This window comes from Jaculus jaculus, chromosome 9, assembly GCF_020740685.1.
Source record: "Jaculus jaculus isolate mJacJac1 chromosome 9, mJacJac1.mat.Y.cur, whole genome shotgun sequence".
NCBI classification, from domain to species: domain Eukaryota; kingdom Metazoa; phylum Chordata; class Mammalia; order Rodentia; family Dipodidae; genus Jaculus; species Jaculus jaculus.
In genome coordinates this window covers 109,380,540-109,404,682 of record NC_059110.1, presented here as the reverse complement: position 1 = coordinate 109,404,682, position 24,143 = coordinate 109,380,540, and the positions used below count along the sequence as shown (strand labels likewise).

The 24,143-nt window shown below is 44.6% G+C and overlaps 1 protein-coding gene across 2 annotated transcripts; it reads right to left on the bottom strand.

The window, feature by feature from the left end:
- Positions 1-163: 163 nt before the first annotated feature.
- On the bottom strand, positions 164-24,143 carry Cbx1 (chromobox 1). 2 transcript variants are annotated; one of them, XM_045159707.1, is made up of 5 exons: positions 23,945-24,143; positions 11,028-11,201; positions 10,439-10,616; positions 8,653-8,747; positions 164-1,580 (listed from the first exon to the last, which is right to left on the bottom strand). In XM_045159707.1, the coding sequence occupies exons 2-5, from the start codon at positions 11,165-11,167 to the stop codon at positions 1,436-1,438; spliced, it is 558 nt and encodes a 185-aa protein (XP_045015642.1). In that variant the 5' UTR covers positions 11,168-11,201; positions 23,945-24,143; the 3' UTR covers positions 164-1,435. The 2 variants fall into 2 exon arrangements, with proteins under 2 accessions (XP_045015642.1, XP_045015640.1); XM_045159705.1 differs by having other exon boundaries at positions 11,028-11,204; positions 23,945-24,142.

Here is a 24,143-nt window from a genome sequence, read left to right as displayed (position 1 = left end):
GTCTGTTTTAAGATGCCAGTTCTGCTATGTACACCTGTACCTTCAGCCCTGGTGAGGCAAGAGGACTGAGAACTCCACTTCAGCCTGGGCAATATAGGGAGACCCTATCTCCAACGGGGGGGTGGGGGGGAGGGCAGGGGGAAGAAAAGACAGAAATCAAGGATTATAAATCTATAGTTTTATTAAGACAAAAACTGACAGTATGGTATGAAGTTTACATTTAAACAAAATTTTCAGACATCTAACACATGCCTAAAGTGATTTAACAATGTAGCTCTAGATGTAGGTCTAGACAATACCAAGAATTGATGGGTCTTATGATTCAAGACAGAGCATTTTGGGTATGTTAATCTTTAGGTTTTATTTTGTGTTTTCAAGTCAATCTATACCCCAATATGAAAACTATTTGTCTCCTGAGACCAGGGCTTTTTGAAGTATTCAACCCTTGAATTGACTCAATGAAATTTGTGCTGTTAGTTACTGAACCCTGCCACTAAGTTTCAGAGTTCAAAGTTGAAAAAAAACAGGCTCCAAGTGTTTTCCTATCTCCTGTGCCACCCTCCGCCCTTCCCACAATGCTTCAGCCAGTGGTTTAAAAACTGCTATTTATAACTCCATGATTGGAAATGAAGGGTCTTTCTGTTTTCCCCTCCTAACTTCAATATTAGCACCTCTGAGGCAAAATGATCTGCCTGAATATACTCTCCAATTAAAACTTTTCCTGCTTCAGTTTCCATCTTTAAAAATGTTAGCTTTGGTTAATGTAGGAACTGGCTTTCTCCTTTATGGGCAACATGATGCTCAGGAAGGAAACGTCACAGGTTTGAAGCAGTCTCCACTGTCCACCTTTCTGGTGCCAAGGAAATATTTTGAAAAGGTAAAGTATTCTGAACCTAGAACCAAATCATCAGTTAGCTGTTCTTTCCATTGCTTCACCATTTCCCCAATCAGGCCCCTAATTTTAACCACAATCGTCCTGTCCATCTCCTCCCTGTCCCCCCACCCCCATTAATACACCAGTAATAGCCAAAAACTACACACATGCTACTCTGTAAAAATGCAGTGAACACTATTGGGAAGAAGGCTGTGGGTTGTGGAGATGCTCTCTGAAGATCCACAGTATCTTTTTTGCTCTCCCACACACCCAGTTCTGCAGGTTTTGTCCTTCATAGAAGGCCCTTTGCCTTTCTCAGCAAAGTGCAGAATGGGTTGCCTTGAAACACTTACCCTTTCCCCTCCACTGGGATGGGCGTACAAACTACACAGCTTGGAACAGCTTTAAAGCACTTGGGCTGTTGCAGGGCACAGAAACTATGCTGGCTCTTCAAAGGACATCTTCTCAAGCCACCTTTATGGTGTGAAGACAAGTAGAATTCCTTCCCTCCCCCCTTGAAGCCCACAGTCAAGAGGTGACAGGGGCTGATACTCAAGAGAGTTAATTCTTGTCGTCTTTTTTGTCATCATCCTCTGAGGGGTAGGAATGCCACGTCAGCCTTTCCTCATAGAAGGATATGACAACCTGTGGGCACTTGACATTGGCTTCCTTGGCAGGGACCAGGTCAGCCTCATCAGAGTTTTTCCTGCAGAACAAAGCACAGAAATACTTTGTGATCAACTGTTGTGGTCTAATTTGACCAACCAGGGAATAGGGCTCTATAAAATTCCAAGGGCTGGAGAGATGTCTTAGTGGTTAAGGTGCTTGCCTGAGAAGCCTAAGGACCCAGGTTTTACTTCCCAGTACCCACATCAAATGGCACATGGTGGTGCATGCATCTGGAGTTCCTTTGTAGTTGCTGGAGGCCCTGGCATGTCCATTCTCTTTCTTGTGCTCTAGTAAGTAAAATGTAGGAGTTTGAGGCCACCCTAAGACTACATAGTGAATTCAGGGCTACAGTGAGACCCTACCTTGAAAACATGGCAGTAGGTCACCTAATTCAATTGATCCTCTGGGAAAGACCAAAAGATCATAACTACCTGGAATCTCAGAGGGAAAACAAGGGGCTATGCCACATTCTTTTATATCCCAGCCAGTAAGAGATTACAGAGCAACCTTGGCTTTGTTATAGAACTTAATATTGATCTAGCACATTCTCACTTGCTCATAATTAAAGTGTTTGACATTTATACCCAACCTCCATGTAGTTTGAAATGGTGCTTCAAATGGAGAGGTAGAAGAAATGAAGGAAGGGGCTGTTACATTTACATAATTCTCTAGTATTTCTTCCAAGTTTTAAAGCACTCTCAAAATTTGAAAATGCCATTAACCATAAAGGTGTATCTAGTAGTAAACCTTTTACTTTCAGGTTACTTGACCTGTCTCATATTGAGACAGTAGTACAGGACACAGACACCACTAAACCCCAACAAGAACCGGAGCCCAGAGCTTCAGGGAACCAGAGAATACACAAGCTGGTAAATTTAAGATTTTGTGAGCAATCGAAGTAGGAATAGGAAGAAAATGGGTGGAAACATTATCGGTAATCTGAAGCATGCTCCCCCCCTCTTTGGTTTTCGAGGTGGGGTCTCTCAGGCTGATCTTGAATTCAGTGCTCCTTATACCTCTCTTCCTCCCTCTCGTGCTGGGATTGAAGGCTTGCATCACTACATCCAGCATACTTCCCTCTTTAAACAACATACTCTGAAGTAAACTTAAGTCATTTTTACTACATACTTATACATAGAATACATAGGCATATCCACACTTCCACACTCCAGGAAACTAACTTTGAACTCACTCTTTATAGCCCTAGGCTGGTCATGAATTGGAAGATGCTCCTATCTCAGCCTCTGAGTGCTGGGATTAAAGGTGTGAATCACCACATGCAATGAGTGCCACTTTTTATTTTTTTTAATTTTTAAATTTTTATTTATTTATTTGAGAGCGACAGACACAGAGAGAAAGACAGATAGAGAGTGCCACTTTTTAAATTTAATTGTTTCGCTATGTAGTCTCAGGGTGGCCTTAAACCCATAGTGATCTTCCTATCTCTGCCTCTCAGGTGCTGGGATTGAAGGCATGCACCACCATGCCTGGCTAATTTTATTTTTGAAGTAGGGTTTCATGATGGCCTCAGACTCACATCAATCTTCCTACCTGTGCCTCACATGTGCTGGAATTGAAGCAGTGTCCCATTATGCCCAGCACGGACTGAAACTCACAGTCATCCTGCTTCTACCTCCAAGAGTGCAAGTTAAACAATACAGATACAGTACAGTAACTTACACTGGTCACATGCAGAAGTACACATCATCTGGACTTCATAAAGCATGGTATAAAGACTCCCTTACCCCTATAAGCAGTGCCTTAAAATTTAATTTTTCTAGCTGGGCATGATGGTCCACACCTTTAATCCTAGCACTTGGGAGGCAGAGGTAGGGTGGATCACTGTAAGTTCAAGGCCACCCTGAGACTGCAGAGTAATTCCAGGTCAGCCTGAGCTAGAGTGAGACGCTACCTTGAAAAACAAACAAAATTAATTTTTATGGGATGGAGGGATGGCTTAGTGATTAAGGCATTTGCCTGCAAAGCCAAAGAACCCAGGTTCAATTCCCCAGGACACATGTTAGCCAGATGCACAAGGGGGCACACATGTCTGGAGTTCATATGCAGTGGCTAGAGACCCTGGTGCACCCATTCTCTTTCTCTCCCCCCTTTCTCTGTCAAATAAATAAAAAACATTTAAAAATTTAATTTTTCTGCCTGGTGTGGTGGGGCATATCTTTAAATACAGGACTCAGGAGGCCTGCTCAGACTTAAAAGTGAGGCAATGCCAGGCATGGTTGTGCATGCCTTTAATCCCAGAACTTGGGAGGCAGAGGTAGGTAGTGAATTCTAGGTTCAGTCTGGACTACAGTGAGACCCTACCTCAAAAAACAAACAAAAAAAGTGAGACACTATTCTAGCATGTGAAAGACCCTGGATTTGATGCTCACCCCTCACCACAGGGGGGAAAAAAAAGGTAGCTGGGTACTACATGGTGGCACATCTTTAAGCCCAACACTCAGGAAGCAGAGGTAGAGGTGGGAGGATGGATGTGTTTCAGGCATTCCTGAGACACAGTGAATTCCAGGTTAGCCTGGGCTAGAGTGAGAGTGAATGTGGAAAAACAAAAATTCACTCTTCTCCTATATAACACAGCAGTAAGTTAGCCAAAAGTGAAAGAGATCCATTAAATACTGAGAGAGTTCATAGGAAGAAAATCGGTTGTTAATTGTGGCACAGGCCTTCTGTGGTGCTAGTTAGGTTTCTCTGGCCAGTTTCTAATGGAGATTTCTTATAGATACAAACTTCACAGACTGATGAAAGGACAAAGCCTTGTGAATGCTATCTAACTAACAGCTTAGAATAACTCTTCCTAACTGGGAGTGGTGGCACAAGCCTATAATACTTGCATTTGGGAGGCTAAAACAGAAAGATTGAGTGATTAAGGCTAACCTGGATTATAAACTAAACCCAGTTTCCTGGTCAGCCTGGGCTAAAGTAACACCTGCCTCAAACCAATCAAACAAAATGAAGCCAGAGGTGGTGCTGCACCTGTTTGTTTATTTTTCATCTTTTGAGACAGGGTGTTGCTCTAGCCCAGGCTAACCTGGAAATTCACTCTTTTACTGTGTAATCTGGCCTCCAACTCAGAGATCCTCCTACGTCTGCCTACCAAATGCCGGGATTAAAGGTACGCAACACTCACTGGGCGCGGAAGCACATGCCTTTAATCCCAGCACTTGGAGGCAGATGTAGGAGTATCAATCACTCAGTTGAGGCAGGCCTAAAATTATATAATAAATTCCTTGTCTGATGGAGATTTGGGAATTAATGCCTCCTGGAGTCAGTATGTTGTTGGGGGCAAGCTTATGGGTTTTATAGCCAATTTCGCCTTGCCAGAGTTTGGCACACTGTTGCTATTGTCCACCTTAATGTTGGCCAGGGGGTGATGTCTACCTTCTGATCATGCCATCATTTTCCCTTGCCATTGTGCAGCATTCCCTCAAGTCTATAAACCAAAATAAATCCTTTCTTCCCAAAATAAATAAATAAATAAATAAATAAATTCCAGGTAACCCTGGGCTAGAATGAGACACTGCTTTAAAAAATACAAACAGGGCTGGAGAGATGGCTTAGTGATTAAGCACTTGCCTGTAAAGCCTAAGGCCCTGGTTCGAGGCTCAATTCCTCAGGACCCATGTTAGCCAGATACACAAGGGGGCGCACGCGTCTGGAGTTCGTTTGCAGTGGCTAGAAGCCCTGGCACGCCCACTCTCCTCTCTCTGCCTCCTTCTCTGTCACTCTCAAATAGATAAATAAACAAAAAAATACACACAAACAGGGGGCTGGGGAGATGGCTTAGTGGTTAAGGCACTTGCTTGCAAAGCCAAATGACCTAGGTTCAATTCCCCAAGACCCAAGTAACCCAGATGCACAAGGTGGCACATGCTACTCGAGTTTGTTTCCAGTGACTAGAGGCCCTGCCGTGCCTATTCTCTATCTGCTTTTCTCCCCCAAATAATATTTTTTAATAAAAGGTTGGGGGGAGATAGGGCTAGACAGATGGCTGTGTTTACAACACTCGCATGCAAAACCTAACCACCCCCACACAATCCCCCAGTATCCATGTAAAGCCAGATGCAAAAAGTGGCACACTTGATCGGCATGGTGGTACACACCTTTAATCCCAGTATCGGGAGGCAAAGGTAGGAGGATCGCTGTGAGAATTCCAGGTCAGCCTTGCCTAGAGTGTGAGACCCTAACCTCAAAAAAAAAACCCCAAAACATGGCACATGCATCTAGTTTGTTTGCAGCACCTGGAGGCCTTGGCATGTCTATTTTCTCAATCCATCCCCCCTTCTCTGCTTGCAAATAGATAAAAATAATTAAAAAAAAATTTAAAACCCTACTTTGGGGCTGGAGAGATGGCTTGATGGCTTAGCGAGTGGTTAAGGTGCTTGTCTAAGCACCCATGTCTGACTCTCAAGATCCCATGTAAGCCAGATGCACAAAGGTAAGGGATGTGTAAGGTCATACATTCCCACAAAGTGGCACAAGTGTCTGGCATTCAATTGCAGTGGCTGAGGCCCTGGCGTGACAATTATTTCTCTCAAAAAAAAAAAAAAAGAAAAGAAAAGAAAAGAAAAAAAGAGAAAGAAAACCATACAGATTATCCTACAGACTACTTTTAACTGTGCACACTAAGCCTTAAGTCTTTGTATGTGCATGTGTAGCCATGGAGAACATGTAGAGGTCAGATGATCCACTCAGGTGTTGGTCCTAACCTTCCACCTTGTATTCAGACAGGCTACGGAACAAGTGCTTCCAAGTACTCTCCTGTCTGCCTCATCCTGCCATAAATGTGTTAGGGTTACAGATGTGTGTGCTAGTGAAGCTGTGACTTTACATGGGTTCTGGTGATCCAACTTCAAACCATCAGGCTTTTGCTGTAAGTGCTTTAATACAGTGAGTCACTGCCCAGCCCCAAACTACAATTAAAAATATTTATTTATTTGACAGAAATGAGGGAGGGGGGAGAAAGAGAATGGGTGGGTCAGGACCTCCAGCCACTGCAAACAAACATCAGAAACATGCACCCCTTTGTGCATCTGGCTAACGTGAGTCCTGGGGAATTGAACCTGGGTACTTTTTTCTTTGTAGGCAAACACCTTAACCGCTAAGCCATCCCTCCAGCCCCCACCTCAAACTACATTTTAGGGCTGGAGAGATAGCTTAGTGGTTAAGCACTTGCCTATGAAGCCTAAGGACCCCGGTTCGAGGCTCGGTTCCCCAGGTCCCACATTAGCCAGATGCACAAGGGTGCGCACACGTCTGGAGTTTGTTTGCAGAGGCTGGAAGCCCTGGCGCGCCCATTCTCTCTCTCCCTCTATCTGTCTTTCTCTCTGTGTCTGTCGCTCTCAAATAAATAAATAAATAATTTTAAAAAAAACAACTACATTTTAGGGACAATGATTAAGATTCATTTTGGAGCCGGGCGTGGTGGCACACGCCTTTAATCCCAGCACTCGTGAGGCAGAGGTAGGAGGATTGCCATGAGTTCAAGGCCACCCTGAGATGACAGAGTTAATTCCAAGTTAGCCTGGACCAGAGTGAGACCCTACCTCAAAAAACCAAAAAGATTCATTTTGGGAGCTGGGCATGGTGATGCGCACCTTTAAACCCAGCCACTGGATATCAGAGGTAGGAGGAAAAAAAAGATTCATTTTGGGGCTGAAGAGATGGCTTAGTGGTTTAGGTGATTGCATTTAAAGCCTAAGGATCCAGGTTCGATTCCCCAGTATCCACATTAGCCAGATGCACAAGGTGGCACATGCAAGTGGAGTTCATTGGCAGTGGCTAGAGGTCCTGGCACCTATTCTATCTGCCTCTTTCTTAAAAAAAAAAAAAAAAAAAAAAAAGATTCATTTTGGAGAAACATGTAGAAATGTAGACAAAAGCAAGAAAAAGTTAAGAAAGGCTTTTTTAAAAGTACATTATAGGGAAATTATAGAGAATTTCAGTTATTTTACTGTTTTTTTTTTCCCCTCAAGAAGTTGTTATATTGGCAAATTTCTGTAATCACAGAACTCGGGAGGCAAGACTGAGAAAAGTCCAAGGCCTACCTAGTGTGCACAGTTGAGTTGTAAGCTTGTTAGGTATACAGTGAGACCCTATCTCAAGAAACGAACTGCCAGGTATGGTGGCACACCACCCTGCCTACAAAAAACAAAACAGAAACAACAACAACAAAAAGAGATTTCAAGAAAACTTGTTTTCCACTGACCAGTGACACTGTGGTACAATGCATCATGCATGCTTTGTGTGCATGATACTGATGCACACACATCTGTGCACCAGCCACACAAATGTCCTGCATACATAGTTATGTGTAGTAGATGAAGCACAATACTGACAGCAAGTGACTATGTTCTCACTACTTCTGTTTGTGGCATGTTTGTACTACTACTACCACTACTACCTGTATTTATATAATGAATGAAACAGGCTTATGTTATGGCTCAATTAACAGGAAAAAGGCCTTGCTGACCCCTACTGGCTGATTCAAAAGTTGCAGAATCAACAAAGAAAGTATTACAAATTCTCTTAATCCTGAAGAATGTTATTATTTGGGGCCAGCTGAATCAGTACTAAAGAGGTAGCAACAGGGAATCATGGTTCAACCACATTTTTAAATTTAAATGTAAATTTTGGTTTTCCAAGGAAGTGTCTCAATCACGCCCAGACTGATCTGATATTCACTATGTAGTCTCAGGGTGGCATTGAACTTCCACCTCTGCCTCCCAAGTACAGGGATTATTAAAGGCATGTGTGACCATGCTGGTCTAAATTTTTTTAATTTAGTTACAGAACTGAAATGTGATTCCTCTCCATATCCTGTCCACTCTAATTTTTTTCCCCACTTCAAAAAAAAAATAATGTTAAAAAAAATAAAAATGTGGGCAAAGATCTGAAAATCCTAAGGGCCCCTACCTGTAAACTCATGAGTCCAGGTTGATAGTCAGGCCGAGGGTCACTATCCAAGGACTATGTCATCTTAAAGATTTCACACCTGGGCGACTGGAATTTCGAAGGTCCAGCTCTTTTCCTCTGGCATGGAACAGATGGGGAGAAGGGGAAAAACAACCACAAAGAGTCACAGGGAGACTTACCATTTCATCAGGAACATGAGCTCTCCACTGGAGTCTGTAGCTCCAATAATCCGCTCTGGCTCCAAACCTCGGGCAAAGCCTCGTGGCTTTTCTGACTGAAAAAAAAGATGAGCAGAACAGTTTTGTTTTGCTTCTTAATATATTTTTATTTATTTATTTGAGAGACAGTCAGAGAAAGAGGCAGAGAGGGAGAAAGGGAAACAGAGTGAGTGAGTAGGGAGGGAATGGGCCCCCCAGGGGCATGTGCCACCACGTGCATCTGGCTTATGTGGGACCTAGAGAACTGAACCTGGGTCGTTAGGTTTTGCAGGCAAGCGCCTTAACCACTAAACCACCTCTACAGCCCAAGTTGAATAGTTTTATCAGTATAAAACTGCTGTCCACTGGGAAGTTATTTTTGTGTCAACTACAGAGAATAACCAAACTTCAAGAATAAAATATTTTTAAAAATTGGCACTATTTATTTGAGATAAAGAGACAAATAGACTGAATATACACGTTAGGGCCTCCAGGTGCTGTAAACCAACTCTGGATGTATGTGCATCTGGCTTATGTGGGTCCTGGAAAATCGAAGCTGGGTTCTTTGGCTCTGTAGGCCAGTGCCTTAAGTAGTAAGCCATCTCTCTAACCCCCATTTTTTTTTTAAACTATTGTCTTGGCACAAAATACCAGCCTGCATCAATCCTTTGAAATTTTATTTTTATTTTTAATTAATTAATTTTTTTTTCAAGGTTAAGGTCTCACTTCAGCTCAGGCTGACCTGGAATTCACTATATCGTCTCAGGGTAGCCTTGAACTCTCAGCGATCCTCCCACTTGTGCCTCCCAAGTGCTAGGATTAAAGGCGTGAACCACCACACCCAGCTTTTTCAAGGTAGGGTCTTACTGTAGCCCAGGCTGACCTGGAATTAACTATGTAGTTCCAAGGTGGCCCTGAACTCATAGTGACCATCCTAACTTTGCCTCCCAAGTTCTGGGATTAAAGGGAGCCAAGCATTGTGGCGTGGTGCATGCCTTTAATTCCAGCAATTGGGAGGCACAGGTGGGAGGATTGCTACTGATTTGAGTTTGAGGCCATCCTGAGTACATAGTGAATTCCTGGTCTGCCTATGCTGCAGCAAAACCCTACCTTTAAAAAAAAAAAAAAAAGATACTGAGTAAGTTAAGATCATAAGGCTACACAAGTGTTAGCACTAAATCCTTTGCTTTTTTTTTTGGGGGGGGGGAGTATCAAGGAAACAGGGCTCAAAGAGATGGCTTAGTATACTGTTAATAAAGACGCTTGCTTGCAAAGCCCAATAGCACAGGGTTAGATTTCCGAGTATGCACATAGAGCCAAATGCACAAGGTGGCACATATGTCTGAAGCTTGTGTGCAATCCCTCTCTCTGCTTACAAATAAAATGTTTAAAACACACACACACACACACACACACACACACACACACACGAGGATCACTGAGTTTAAGGCTGGCCTGGACTAAAGTGAGATCCTCAAAAGCCAAACCAAATCCAAACAAAATTTAGAATAAGTGCTGGGGAGATAGCTCAGAGGCACTCGAAGCCAAGGTCTGAATCCCTACCACCAATGTGGAGCCAGATGCACAAAGTGTTACCTAGGTGTGGAGCCAGCAGTAGCAAGAATCCCTGACGTGCCATGCCCATTCATTCTCTCTCTCTCTCATCCCAAATAAACAAAAAATCAGCAAAACTGCTTAAATATTAAATATGGCCTTTGGCTTGACTATGAATTCTGGGTGGTAAAAATTCTTATTTCTAGAGCCTTACCTCTTCTTTTTTCTTCTTTGGTTTGCTCTCCTCTCCCTTATCTTCAGAATCAGAGTCGGCTTTTCGCTTGCCTCCCTCTGATTTATCTGTCTCATGTGCTGTTTTCTGTGACTGTAGAAACTCAGCAATCAGGTCAGGGCAATCCAGGTTCTCTTCTGGCTCCCACGTATTGTCCTCACTGAAACATAGCAAGTCACACTTTCCAATCAAACAAACATAGGTAAGGACAAGCACAGCAAGATAAAAAAAGCTAGTCTTCTTGGGAAAGAAGAGGTAAATAATTAATAGCTAGAATTTGTCCAAGACTCAGAACTTGGGAAAGATGAAATTTCCTAGGGCATTGGAAGATGATTTTTAGTACATATTGAATGCTTAAACTTGCCTCCTTCAAGACTACTTAGCAAAACTGCTCCACAGAAAGTGGTGTTGCATATTACAGCACATTGAACATGCAGCTCCTCCTTCTTAGACTAGGGACTAGGACCCCAGAACTGAATCAAGGTCTATACATCTCAGAACTAGAGGCAAAAATACTATCCAGCTCTTAGTAAAACAGTCAAATGACTCAACCTGTGCCAATGAAACTTACTCTGAAAAACCCTTCCACTTTAGAAGATATTCTACTTTTCCCTTGACAACTCGTCGATCAAGAACTTTTTCCACCACATATTCCTCTTCCTCTTCTTCAAGCACTTCCTCCACTTTCTTCTTGTTTTGTTTCTTCCCCATAGTGCCCGCCAGCTTTGTAGTGTAAAGGGTGACGCTGCTAAAATGAAAACAAAGGCATCAGTATACATGTATGGGTTAAATATTAGGGTGGACAAAAACCAAAGACATCTTTATAAAGATGGCTTTTTTTTTTTTTCAAGGTAGGGTCTCACTCTACCACAGGCCGAACTGTAATTCACTATGTAGGCTCAGGGTGGTCTTGAACTCATGGCAATCCTATCTCTGCCTCCCGAGTGCTGGGATTAAAGGTGCGAACCACCATACCTGGATAAAGTTTTTTTTTTTTTGAGGTATAGGGTTTGTTTGTTTGTTTATTGAGCATCTTGATCAAGCTGAGGCTGACCTGACCTGGAAGTCACTGTGTATTCTCAGGGTGGTCTCGAACTCTTGGCAATCCTCGTACCTCTGCCTTCCAAGTTTTGGGATTAAAGGTGTGAGCTACCACGCCCAGCTTGAGGTAGGGTTTTGCTGTAGCTCAGGCTGACCTAGAATTCACTATGTAGTTTCAGGTTCGCCATGAACTCATGGTGATCCTCCTGGTTTAAAGATGGCTTTTTCTTTCTTTTTTTATTTTTTGAATTTTATTTTATTTATTTGAGAGAGCACAAGAGGAAAAAAAAAGAGAGATAAAAAGAGAGAGAGAGATAGACAATGGGTACACCAGAGCCTCCAACCATTGCAAACAAACTCCAGGCGCATGCCACCTTGGGCATCTGGCTTACGTGGGTCCTAGGGAATCGAACTGAGGTTGAGGTCCTTTTGCTTTGCAGGTAAATGCCTTAACTGCTAAGCCATCTCTCCAGCACAAGATGGCTTTTAATAACATGTTTATAGTGTTGTGCTAGAGTTAGCCTTCCAATTTTCCTTTTGTGTGTGTATACGGTAAGGTGTGGAGGTCTATATGCTAGCCTGCAATGAGGATGTTAGACGTCCAGCTCCATGGCTCTTCTGCAGTCATTTTGAGCGGGAGTCTCTTGACTGATTCTAGAACTTGCAGGGCTCTGATAATTGTGGAATCTCTGCTCCTCTGCAGGAGAAGGGTTACTGGGCCTCCAGCCACTGCAAATGAACTCTAGATGCATGTGTTCCCTTGTGCATCTGGGTTATATGGGACCTGGAGAATGGAACCTGGGTCCTTAGGCTTCGCAGGTAAGTGCCCAGTTGGGATCTGGATATTCAAATTCATATAGTCTCAAGGTCCCTTCCCTTGTGCAAGAGCAGTTAACCACTGAACCACCTATACCCCAAATTTTCCCTTTTTTTCATTAGTCTTACTATATGCCCAGCCAAAATTTCTTTATTCTCATAGATCCTTTTAAAAAATCAAATGCATACACATATAATTCTAACTCACACTTTCTATATGCTGTAACTTTTTTTCGGGGGGGGGCTGACCTAGAACTTTTGGGGACCTTCCTGACCAGCCTCTAAAGAACAGTGTGCCACCATGCCACGCTTGTTCTCTCTCTTTGGAAATAAGTTCTCATTCTAGCCCAGGCTGATCTGGAACTCATTTTTTTGGAAACTTATTTTGTAGACAGAGGCTGGCCTCGGACTCACAGGGATCCCTTATCTCTGCCACCAGAGTACTGGTGTTTAAAGGTGGGCATCACCATGCCCGGATTATTTTGCCTTGAATCAAGCCTCTGGTACTTAGAGTTTGCAAGCAACACCTAAACCACACAGCCATCTCTCTAGTCCTGTTTTCTTTTCTTTTCTTTTTTTTTTTTTGATGTAGGGTCTCTCTCTAGTCCAGGCTGACCTGAAATTCACTATGTAGTCTCAGGAGGGTGGCCTTGAACTCATGAAGATCCTCCTACCTCTGCCTGAGATTAAAAGTGGACCATGGCTGGCTTCCTGTTTTCTATTATTATTAATCTTTTTTTTTTTTTTTCTTTTTTGGTTTTCCAAGGTAGGGCCTCACTCTAGCTCAGGCTGACTTGGAATTCACTATGTAGTCTCAGGGTGGTCTCGAACTCACAGTGATCCTCCTACCTCTGCCTCCCAAGTGCTGGGATTAAAGGCGTGCGCCATCACGCCTGGCCTTTTTTTCTTTATAATCACAGGAGTGGACTTTAATTTTTATTGAAATACCTTGCTTTCTAATTAAAGCAGGTATTTTTTTTTGGGTACAGATTATATTCCATTCTGCATATGATTCTTTATAGGAAGGCAGTTCAACATGTAAAAGTGCTTACTTAAGTATAAGTACATTGCTCAACCCCCAGCACCCAGGTAAAAAGTCAGGTTGGGGTGGGGGAAGGTTTGCTGGGAATGGTGGTGCACACCTTTAATCCCAGCACTTGGGAGGTAGAGGTAGGAAGACCACTGAGAGTTTGAGTTCATAACCACATATATAATGGTGTTCTTACTTCTGGTTAAAGAAGCCTCTCTTTTCAGATGGCAGGGATCAATGGGGATGACTCAAAAGGCACCATATTGCTAAGAAATGACAGAGGAGTTTTCAGGATGGAAACATCTCTATCACACATTGACTCGGGGTCTATGTGGAAGAAATGGCAGAATGTAAGAGCTGGGGCTGGAGAGCTTGTTTAGTGGTTAAGGCACTTGCCTGCAAAACCAAAGGATACCAGTTTGACTCTCCAGAACCCACCTAAGTCAGATGCACAAAGGGATGCACGCATCTGGAGTTTGTACTTGCAATGGCTGGAGACCCTGATGTGTCCATTCTGTCTTTCTTTCTCAAAAATACGTAAATAGGGCTGGAGAGATGGCTTAGTGGTTAAGCGCTTGCCTGTGAAGCCTAAGGACCCCGGTTTGAGGCTCAGTTAGTTCCCCAGGTCCCACGTTAGCCAGATGCACAAGGGGGCGCATACGTCTGGAGTTCGTATGCAGTGGCTGGAAGCCCTGGCGCGCCCATTCTCTCTCTCTCTCAAATAAATAAATAAAAATAAAAAATTTAAAAAAATACATAAATAATTTTTTTTTGTTGTTTTTGTTTTTCGAGGCAGGGTCTCACTCTGGCCCAGGCTGACCTGGAATTAACTATGTAATGTCAGTGCGGCCTCAAAATCACTGGCCTTACATTGGATCTGAACCTGGAGCTAGCAGACTTTGTGTGCAGCGGCACATACCTTTAGTTTGAGCACAGGGAGGTTAAGGTAAGTGGATCACTGTGAGTTGAGGCTAGCCTGGGTTAACTAGATCAGCCTGAGCTAGAATGAACCTATGTTGCAAAAAAAAAAAAAAAAGAAAAAAAACCCACAAAATTTAAAAGACCAGGCTGGGTAATATCTGAAAGTTTTTCCAGCCCTAAAATACTAGGACCCTATAAATCTATTTTTAGACTTAAGAAGTCATTACAGATTTGTGTCAGTAGGTGGCGCTGTAAAATATCAATCTCAAAGGTGGTCAACAAAACTGGCTAAAATATAGAAAAGGTGGGATTGCAGTTGCCTAGTATGAAGGAGTAAGAATCAAAGAATGAAGATGGGCTGAGTGTGGCAGCACAACCTGTGATCCTGCATTTGGGAGGGGCAGGAAGGAAGATCAGGAGTTCAAGGCCAGTTTTAACCATGTACCAAGTTTGAGGCCAGTCTAGGTTTATATTAGATTCATAGCTCACACCTGTAGTTTTTTTTTTTTTTTTTTTTCCCCTGAGGTAGGGTCTCACTATAGCCCAGGTAGACCTGGAATTCACTGTGTAGTCTCAGGGTGGCCTCCAACTCATGGTGATTCTCCTACCTCTACCTCCTGAGTGCTGAGATAAAAGTTGTGTGCCACCACTCCCAGCTCACACCTGTCATTTAAGTGCTTGGGATGGTGGACCTGAAGATTGCTGGGAGTCTGATGCCAGAATGAGCTACATGGTGAGTTCCAGGCCAGCCTGGTCTTTTACCTAATTCCAGAGTTTGTAGGGCTCAGCAGATCCTTGGGTCCTGGCTCCCCCTTTGGACTGGGGCTACAGGGGTGTGGCCACACCCACCTGTTTTAAGTGGGATTTGAACTCAAGGTGTCTTGTTGGGCCTTGGGAAGCCTGGATGCGAGGCCCAGTGGAACTTCCTGAGCCTAGCGAAAGCTTGGCGACCTGTCTCCCAACACTGCCTCAGGCCTCTTCAGGCTGTCATGCTTCCACCTAACCACTAGACCATCTCTGCAGCTTGATCCCAGCCATTTTTAATCTACATCTCTTGAAAAAATAATAGTAGAGGCTGGAAAGATGGCTCAGCCATTAAAGCATTTGCCTGTGAAGACTAAGCACCTTTTGGTTCGAGGCTCAACTCCCCAGGACCCACATAAGCCAGATGCACAAGGTGGTGCATGCATCTGGAGTTCGTTTGCAGTGGCTGGAGGCCCTGGCACGCCCATTCTCTTATCTTCCTGTCTCTTTCTCTGTCATTCTCAAATAAATAAATAAATTTAAAAATAATAATAATAAAATAAAGCTACAGGACCAGCTGTGGTGGTTGCACACTTTTAATCCTAGCACCCAAGAGCCAGAGGCAAAGGAAAGTGGATCACTGTGAATTCAAGGTCAGCCTGGGCTAGAGTGTGACCCTATCTCAAAAACCAAAAACTTCTTGGGGCCTGGAGAGATGTCTCAGCAGTTAAAAATCACTTGCTTGCAAAGTCTGACAGCCTGGGTTTGATTTCCCAGTGTCCACTTAAAGGCAGATGCACAAAGTGACACATGCATTTGGAATTCTTTTGCAGTGTCAGGAGGCCCTGGTATGCTCATACTGTTGCTTCTTTCTCTCTCAAATAAATAAAAGAGCTGGAGAAATGGCTTAGTGGTTAAGACATTTGTCTGCAAAGCCTAATGATCTAGGTTCAATTCCCCAGTATCCACATAAAGCCAGATGCACAAGGCAGCACATGCATCTGGACATCACTTGCAGTGGCTGAAGGCCCTGGTGCACCTTTTTTCTGTCTGCTTGCAGATAAATAAACAAAACAATTTAAACCAGACATTTTTTCCATTAAGGTATCCTGAACCCTTGCAGTATCACAAAAAAAAAAAATGTTTGAGGGACTAGCAGTGTAATTCAGTGGTACAAGTACTTGTCAGCATATATGAGGCCCTGGTTTCAATTCCTAGCACTGTATATTGGAGGGGGAAGCCATAACAGGGACAGGCATGGTGATAACCACCCATATCGGAGATTAAGATTGTCAAATTCTGTGCCAGTCTAGGCTATTATAAAGCAAAACTTTGCCTCTAAAAACAAAAAAAGGCATAATCATTTTTTTAAATGTTGTGGGCGGTGTGTGCCACAACTCTCATGAATGTCAGAGGATGACCTCTGATGTGGGTCCTCAACTAAAGACAGGGTCAAATGTGTCTTAAGCTTGCTGAAGCTCCCTATGTAGCCAAGAGTGACCTTGAAGTTCCTAAGCTCCTGCTTATATATGCCACAGTAGGATGATGCCTCATAGTTTTTGGTCTGGTGTACATGCACATGTGTGGGTACATGATGGAGTAGAGGGTGAGATCAGGTGTCTCCCTCTTGCCTTTCATTTGATTTGTTGAGACAGGGCCTTTCAGTGGACAAAGAATTCACTTATTGGGCTAACCTAGCTAGCCCTCTTACCTCAGGGATCCTGCCTCCACTAAGTGCCGGGGTCACAGGTACGTACCACTTCCAGAATCTACATGGGTTACAAGCAATTTGCCCACTGAGCCCTGGGCCCCAGCCACTACTCATAATTGCAATATACCCACATGCTATAAAACTACAAAACTAGGGCTGGAGAGATGGCTTAGCGGTTAAGCGCTTGCCTGTGAAGCCTAAGGACCCCGGATGGAGGCTCGATTCCCCAAGACCCACGTTAGCCAGATGTACAAGGGGGCACATGCGTCTGGAGTTCGGTTTGCAGTGGCTGGAAGCCCTGGTGCACCCATTCTCTCTGTCACTTTCAAATAAATAAATAAAAATAAACCAAAAAAGATTTTTTAAAAACTACAAAACTATATATTGTAGAAAATTAAAGTTCCCAGGCCAATCAGTGGTGGCTCCAGCTCTTGGAGAGGCAGAGGTAGGAGGATCATTGTGAATTCTAGGCCACTCTATACATAATAAATGCTAAGTCAACCTGGGCTACAATCTAACCCTACTTCAAAAAACCAGTACAGAAAAAGAAAGGCAAGGGTGAGCTAGGGAAACAGCTCAGTAGCTGAAGAAGGTGGTTTGTTTGCAAAACCTGCTGTCCCAGTGGTACATGCATTCTGGAGTCTGCAGTGGTTAAGTGGTTCTTGTCACCCATGTTCACTAATAATAAAAATGTTTAAAAAATGTAAAAAAAATATGATTAAAGGGACGGAGATATGGCTTAGCTAGCAGTTAAGGCTCCCTACAACTCAGCAAGACATACAAGATGACACATGCGCACAAGACGGTACCTGCGCCTGGAGTTCGATTGCAGTGACTAGAGACCCTAGAGCGTCAATTCTCTCATAAAACAAAAAATTCCTTAAAGAAAAGGATTAAGGACTGGAGAGATGACTCAGCAGTTAAGTCGCTAGCCTGTGAAGCCTAAGAAGGACCCAGGTTCAATTCCCCAATACCCATGTAAGCCAGATACACAAAGTGGTGCATGTGTCTGGAGTTCATTTGCAGTGGCCTGAGGCCCTAGTGTGCCCATTCTTTGTCTCTCAAGTAAATAAGCAAATAAAAAATTTTAAAAAGGATTAATAAACAAGGTGGTGGTGGTGCATGCCTTTAATCCCAGCACTCAGGAGGCAGAGGTAGGAGGGCTGCCAAGAGTTTGAGGCCAACCTGTGACAACATAGTAAATCCAGGTCAGCCTGAGCTAGAGTGAGACCCTACCTCGGAAAACCAAAAAGAAGTAACAAAATTACAAACAAACCTAAAAAAGATTTCTGGGTTGGAGAAATGGCTTAGCGGTTTAGCGCTTGCCTGTGAAGCCTAAGGACCCCGGTTCGAGGCTCGGTTCCCCAGGTCCCACATTAGCCAGATGCACAAGGGGGCGCACGCGTCTGGAGTGCGTCCTGAGTTCGTTTGCAGAGGCTGGAAGCCCTGGCACGCCCATTCTCTCTCCCTCTATCTTTCTCTCTGTATCTGTCACTCTCAAATAAAAAAAATTAAAAAAAAAGAGATTTCTAGCCATCTGTCTGTCAAAGCCATGTTTTTGTTCTTTTACAAGCACACGCACATACATGCAAAGTCAAACCTTTACTGTTGCCCAACTTAGCTTTTTTGTTTTGCGTGTGGTTTTTCAAGGTAAGGGTCTCACCCTAGTTCAGGCTACCTAAAACTCAGTATGTAATCTCAGGGTGGTCTCAAATCCTACCTGCCTGTGCTGGGATTAAAGGCATGGGACACCATGCCCAGATCAATTTAGTTTTGTATGCACTACCATGCATCTTGAACATTGTTTCAAGATTCCCTCCTCCCACTTTTCCCCATGTCATCACATTTTCCTTTAAAAAAATTTTTTTTTGTTTATTTGAGAGCAACAGAGAGAGAGAGAAAGGGGGAAGGGAGGGAGGGAGGGAGGGGGAGAGAGAGAGAGAGAGAGGGGGGGGGGAGGAGAGAATGGGCACACCAGGGCTTCCAGCCACTATAAATGAACTCCAGACACGTGCGCCCCCCCCCCTTGTGCATTTGGCTAACAAAGGTCCTGGGGAATCTGGCCTTGAACCGGGGTCCATAGGCTTCATAGGCAAGCGCTTAACCGCTATGCCATCTCTCCAGCACACTGGAGGTAGGGTCTCATTCTAACCCAGGCTGACCTGGAATTCACTATGTGGTCTCAAGGCTTGCCAGGAACTCATGGAGATCCTTTTATCTCTCTGCTTCCTGGGATTAAAGGTATGTGCCACCACGCCCAGCAATCTGCCTCTCTCAAATAAATGAAAGTTCAAGATTGTTGGGCATAGTGGCATATGCCTTTAATCCAAGGACTCTGAAGGCAAATTAGGAGGACAGCTATGAGTTCAGGGCTAGCCTGACACTACATAGTGATCAGCTTGGGCTCCCTGAGATCTTGTCTCAAAAAAGGTCTTCTGATACAAAATGTGTTCATATACCAGTATTCTTGTTTTGGATCCTGAGGAATTAAAGGACAGGGACTCCTCTAAAATGAAATTCTTAGCCAGGCTTGGTGGCGCACACCTTTAATCCCAGCACTCGGGAGTAGAGATAGGAGGATCACCTTGAGATCGAGGCCACCCTGATACTCTGTAGTGAATTCCAGGTCAGCCTGGGCTCGAGTGAGACCCTACTTTGAAAAAAGAAATTCTTGCTGTATATAGTGGGAGGCCCTTAACAAGAGGATTTTGAGTTGGAGTCTACTCTAGGCTTTGAGTCTCTTCTGTATTTAAAAACAAACAGCTTAAACCAGGTGTGATGGTACACTCCTGTAGTCCCAGGACTTGGGGAGATCAGGAAGGAGGATCAAATTCAAGGTCATCCTTGACTACATCGCAAGGTCAGTTTGAGCTATCAAGGGAAACCCTATCTTAAAACAAGAGGGCTGGATATGGCTTGATGGTTAAGGTGCTTGTCTGAAAAGCCTAACAACCCAAGTTCGATTCCCCAGGACCACATAAAGCCAGATGCACAAGGTGGCATATGCTTCTGGAGTTTGTTTACAATGGCTGGAGCACTGTGAGTTCCAAGGCCTACCAGGGCTAGAGTGAGACCCTACTTTGAAAAACCAGAAGTAGATTAGGCCAGGAACAGTGGGGCATGCCTTTTAATTCCAGCCCTCTGGGTGCAGACGTGGGAGGATAGCTGTAGTCTGAGGCCAGCCTGGGGCTACAAAGAGTTACAGGTCAACCTGACCTACAGTAAGATTCTACCTCAAAAACAAAGAGATTAGGGGCCAGATATGGTATAGTGCCTGCCTTTAATCCCAGGGCTCAGAAGGCTGAGGTAGGAGGGAGGATTGCTGTGAGTTTGAGGACAGCCTGGAGTTAGAGTTCAAGATCAGCCTGGGCTAGAGTTCAATCCAACCTTGAAAAAAAAAAAAAAAATCAAACCAGGCGTGGTTGCACATGCCTTTAATCCCAGCAGAGATAGAACTGCCTTGAGTTCGAGGCCACCCTGAGACTACAAAGTGAATTCCAGGTCAGCTTGAGCTACAGGGAGACTCTACCTCGAAAAAACAAAAACCAGGAGAAATACAGGTTAGAATGCTATGACAAAGTTATGATTACATTAGGAAAATATCCCAAGACCTCAATCACAGTGTAAATTAAAACTATATACAATCAAATTAGGTGGTAGCTCAGCAGGCTGAGTGCTTGCCTAATATACACAAAGCTCTGGGTTCAATTACCAATACAGCATAAAACGGGCATGATGGCAGAGCTGAAATCTCAGCACTGAGGAGTGGACAAGATGACTAGAAATTTAAGGTCACCCCTTTGGCTATGCTGGGAGAGAAACCTGTGTGAGCTAGAGACCTTACCTTTAAAACTAAAAAAGCACAAAGTGTGATAGCACACACTTTTAATCGCAGCACTTGGGAGGCAGGGGTAGGAGGATCACCATGAGTTCAATTCTTTAAACATATGACTACACTGAAAGTAGACTCCAAGTTGGATGTGGTGGTGCATGCCTTTAGTCCCAGCACTTGAGAAGCCCAGTAGAAGAAGGATTGCTGAGTTCCAGACTAGCCTAGAGCTAGAGTTCCAGGTAAGAGTAGGTTAGAGACCCTACTGGTGGGAAGGGGGAGGTGAATAAAAGGAATCACAAACATTAGATATAGAAACACAGATTACTGACACCAATTTCTCAAATACCACAGTTCTAGTAAGCCTTAAAGGTATGAGTAAAGACCTAATTTCAGACACAGATGAAGTCCCCTCTTTCCGAGCATCAAATCATAAGTGCTAAAGGCAAGAAAGATTTCAGACAACTTATTCAATTCAAATAGACAGAATCTGAAGCCATGCATGGTGGCGCATACCTTTAATCCCAGCACTCAGGAGGCAGAGGTAGGAGGATCACTGTGAGTTCGAGGCCACCTTGAGACAACATAGTGAATTCCAGATCAGCCTGGGCCAGAGTGAGACCCTACCTCGGAAAAAAAAAGTCAAATAGACAATCTGAATCCTGTCCATATTTAAATAATTTCCTCCAATTGACCTATTCTTTTTTCTTTTTCTTTCTTTTTTTTTTTGGTTTTTCGAGGTAAGGTCTCACGCTAGTTCAGGCTGACCTGGAATTCACTATGTAGTCTCAGGGTGGCCTGGAACTCAACCCTTCTACCTCTGCCTCCCCAGTACTAAGATTAAAGGCGTGCACCACAACACCAGGCTCAATTTTTGAACAGACATTGACTGCAAATTGGAAGTTGTTTGAGAGAGGGTCTCATTTCTGTAGTCCAGACGGGCCTTAAATTTCTCTGGTTCATCTAAGCTGGGAAATTCTATGACTCAAACATCTATAATGGATACTTTGTAGAGCACATGAGTTTTGATTTCAATCTCCAGCACTACCATCAGAGGAAGGAGGGGAACCAACAGATTTCCCAAAATTGAGAAATTTTGGAGGAACTGGGGGAAAACCATTTTGGCTGGGAATATAGCTCAGCAGTAGAGAGCTGGCCCAGTAAGCAGAAGGAACTGGATTAAATCCCCAATGCTGAAAACAAAACAAAAAACTACAAGGCTGAGGAAGGAGGAGCTCAGTGAGTTCAAGGCCAGCCTGGGGCTATAGTGAGACCATACTTCTAACCAAAGTGGTGGTTCACACCAGTAATCTTAGTATTTGGAATAGTTGCAAGTTAAAGGCCAGTCTGGGATAAAGATAACCCAATTATTGACACTAACTTCTCAAGTAGCAGTTTGGTTTGGCCCTATCTTAAAAAAAAAAGCTAAGGCTGCAGAGCTGGTTCAGTGGTTAAAAGTCACCTGCTTACAAAGTCTGTAGGCCTGGATTTGATTCCCTAGTATCCATATGCAGCCAGACGCACAAAGTGGCACATGCACCTGGAGTTAAGTTTGCAATGACAGGATGCCTGAGTGTGCCCATTCTCTCGCAAACAAGTAAGAATCTTGACTATTTAAGGAGCAACTGGTTCTAACAGAAAGGTTTTTTCTCCCTAACCCACCCCACCCACCATAAAAGGTCTCAGAGTCCACTGGCTGGCCTCCCAACTCCTGAGCCTATGGGTCTTACTCTCAAAAGAGATGGAATTACAGAAGTGTGCCACCACACCAGGCTAGGAGTTTTTTTCTGCCATACCAGTTTACATATATAAATGTCTAGAAATACCACAAGATAGAATCCTAGTATTAATTTCCAGACTATTCACACACGGGGCTGGAGAGATAGCTTAGTGGTTAAGATGCTTGCCTGAGAAACCTAAGAACTCAGGTTCAATTCCCCAGCACCAACATAAGGCAGGCGCACAAAGTGGCACATGCGTCTGGAGTTTATTTGCAGTGAGTAGAGGTCCTGAGGTGCCCACACACTCTGTGTGTCTCTGTATCTCCGTGCTTGCAAATAAATAAAATATTTTTAAAAACCCACCACACACAATGTATGGGGAGAGATCTATTCTGAGTCCACCTTCCCAAAAATACATTCCATTCTTCATGTTATCCTTAGAGCCTCACGTCCCACACTAAATTAAATACTCTTTACTAAGCCAGGTTGGCATTTTCATCCTTTTTCTTTTTTGTCCTCTTCCCCGTTTTTCCCGAGGTAGGGTCTAATCCAGGCTGACCTCGACCTCACAGCTACCCTCCTGTCTCTGACTCGCTCCTTAGTGCTGGGATTAAAGGGGCGTGCGCCATTACGCACGACCCTTTTTTTTTTTTTTTTTTTTTTTTTACAGGAGACAAGTTCTTTAGTCCACGCTGCCCTCCCAATTTCTGATCCTCCTGTCTTCATGCCCCTACTGGGATTACAGATGTGCGCCACCACGCCCCATATTTCCTAAGGATCCAAATCAGACTTCGTTCATGTGGGCTGGCAATCTAACCAACTGAGGTGCATCCCCGGCCACCCCTTTTCTCTGCTCGACTTTATACCACAGCTCTCTGGCTCCCCCCACCTCTAGACTAGGTCGAGAAAACCTGTCCCTCACTACCCAGGGTTCGTTCAACTGGGACCTCCCTTCCCAGTTAGCCCACCATGGACTTTTCAGACCTTTCTCCCAAAGTACCGTAAGTGACTTCTTCCCAACTCCGGCAAGAGAAATCTCTACGGCCAGTACTTAGTCGAACCCAGTACCCTCAGGTTCATTCCCCTCCCCTTTTCTGTTTTGTGGCCAGCTTTTCCTACGGAGCGCCCCCTCGAACCCGAGGCAATGTCCCAGCCACCGAGAACAGCTGTGATTGCCGGGCGTAAGTATGCCCACCGTGCCCGGCTTCTCGGGTTACACGTCTAAAATCCCGGGTCTGGTAGTCATCAGTCCCTGACACGCACGAGCACCGAGTCTGTGCCGTTACCCGCTTTCTCTTTTCTTTTTTTCCTTTTACATAAAAAAGTGTCTCTTGTTCCACCCCAAGCGCAGGGCAGTCCGCTCCATCCAAACCGTGTGCTCTCGCTCTCTCCGGGCAGCCGAGAAGGGACCACCTCGCACCGCAACGCCCGGTTTCCCTCCCCCACCCGCGGAACCGTAACCGCTTCGAAGCCCCGCTCCCGATTCCCCGCCCCGCCTTCCTTCCTTCCATCCCGCGGCGGGTGGTCTGGCGAGCTGCGCGCGGGAAGCCGGGCGGCCGGACGCCCGAGCCCGGCGCGCCCCCAACTCCAGATGCCCGCGGCCTCCCGCCGCTGCCGCGCACCGCTCCCCCATCCGCACGCACGCCCGCCCGCCCGCCTCTAACACGCTCTTCACCTCTCAGCAGCGCCCGCGTCCCTGGAGAATCGGGGCCGCGCTCGCTAGCGCGTCGCGTAGGGAGGACAGAGGGAGTGGCACCCAGGAAAGCCACCAGCGGAGTGGCCGCGCCGGAGCCCCGCACTGAAGCGGCGTACCGTAGGCCTAACCGACCGCCCTCCTCCCCCTCAACCGAACAAAAGAGCCCTACACTCTTCGC

Bases quoted from the DNA above. Each gene is read 5' to 3' on its own strand.
- Cbx1 (XM_045159707.1), bottom strand. From the start codon at position 11,167: ATGGGGAAGAAACAAAACAAGAAGAAAGTGGAGGAAGTGCTTGAAGAA. The intron at 8,748-10,438 runs GTAAGGCTCTAG...CTTTTTTTTCAG, and splicing joins CAAAGAAGAAAAAAGAAGAG to TCAGAAAAGCCACGAGGCTT. The intron at 1,581-8,652 runs GTAAGTCTCCCT...TTTGTTCTGCAG, and splicing joins CTCATGTTCCTGATGAAATG to GAAAAACTCTGATGAGGCTG.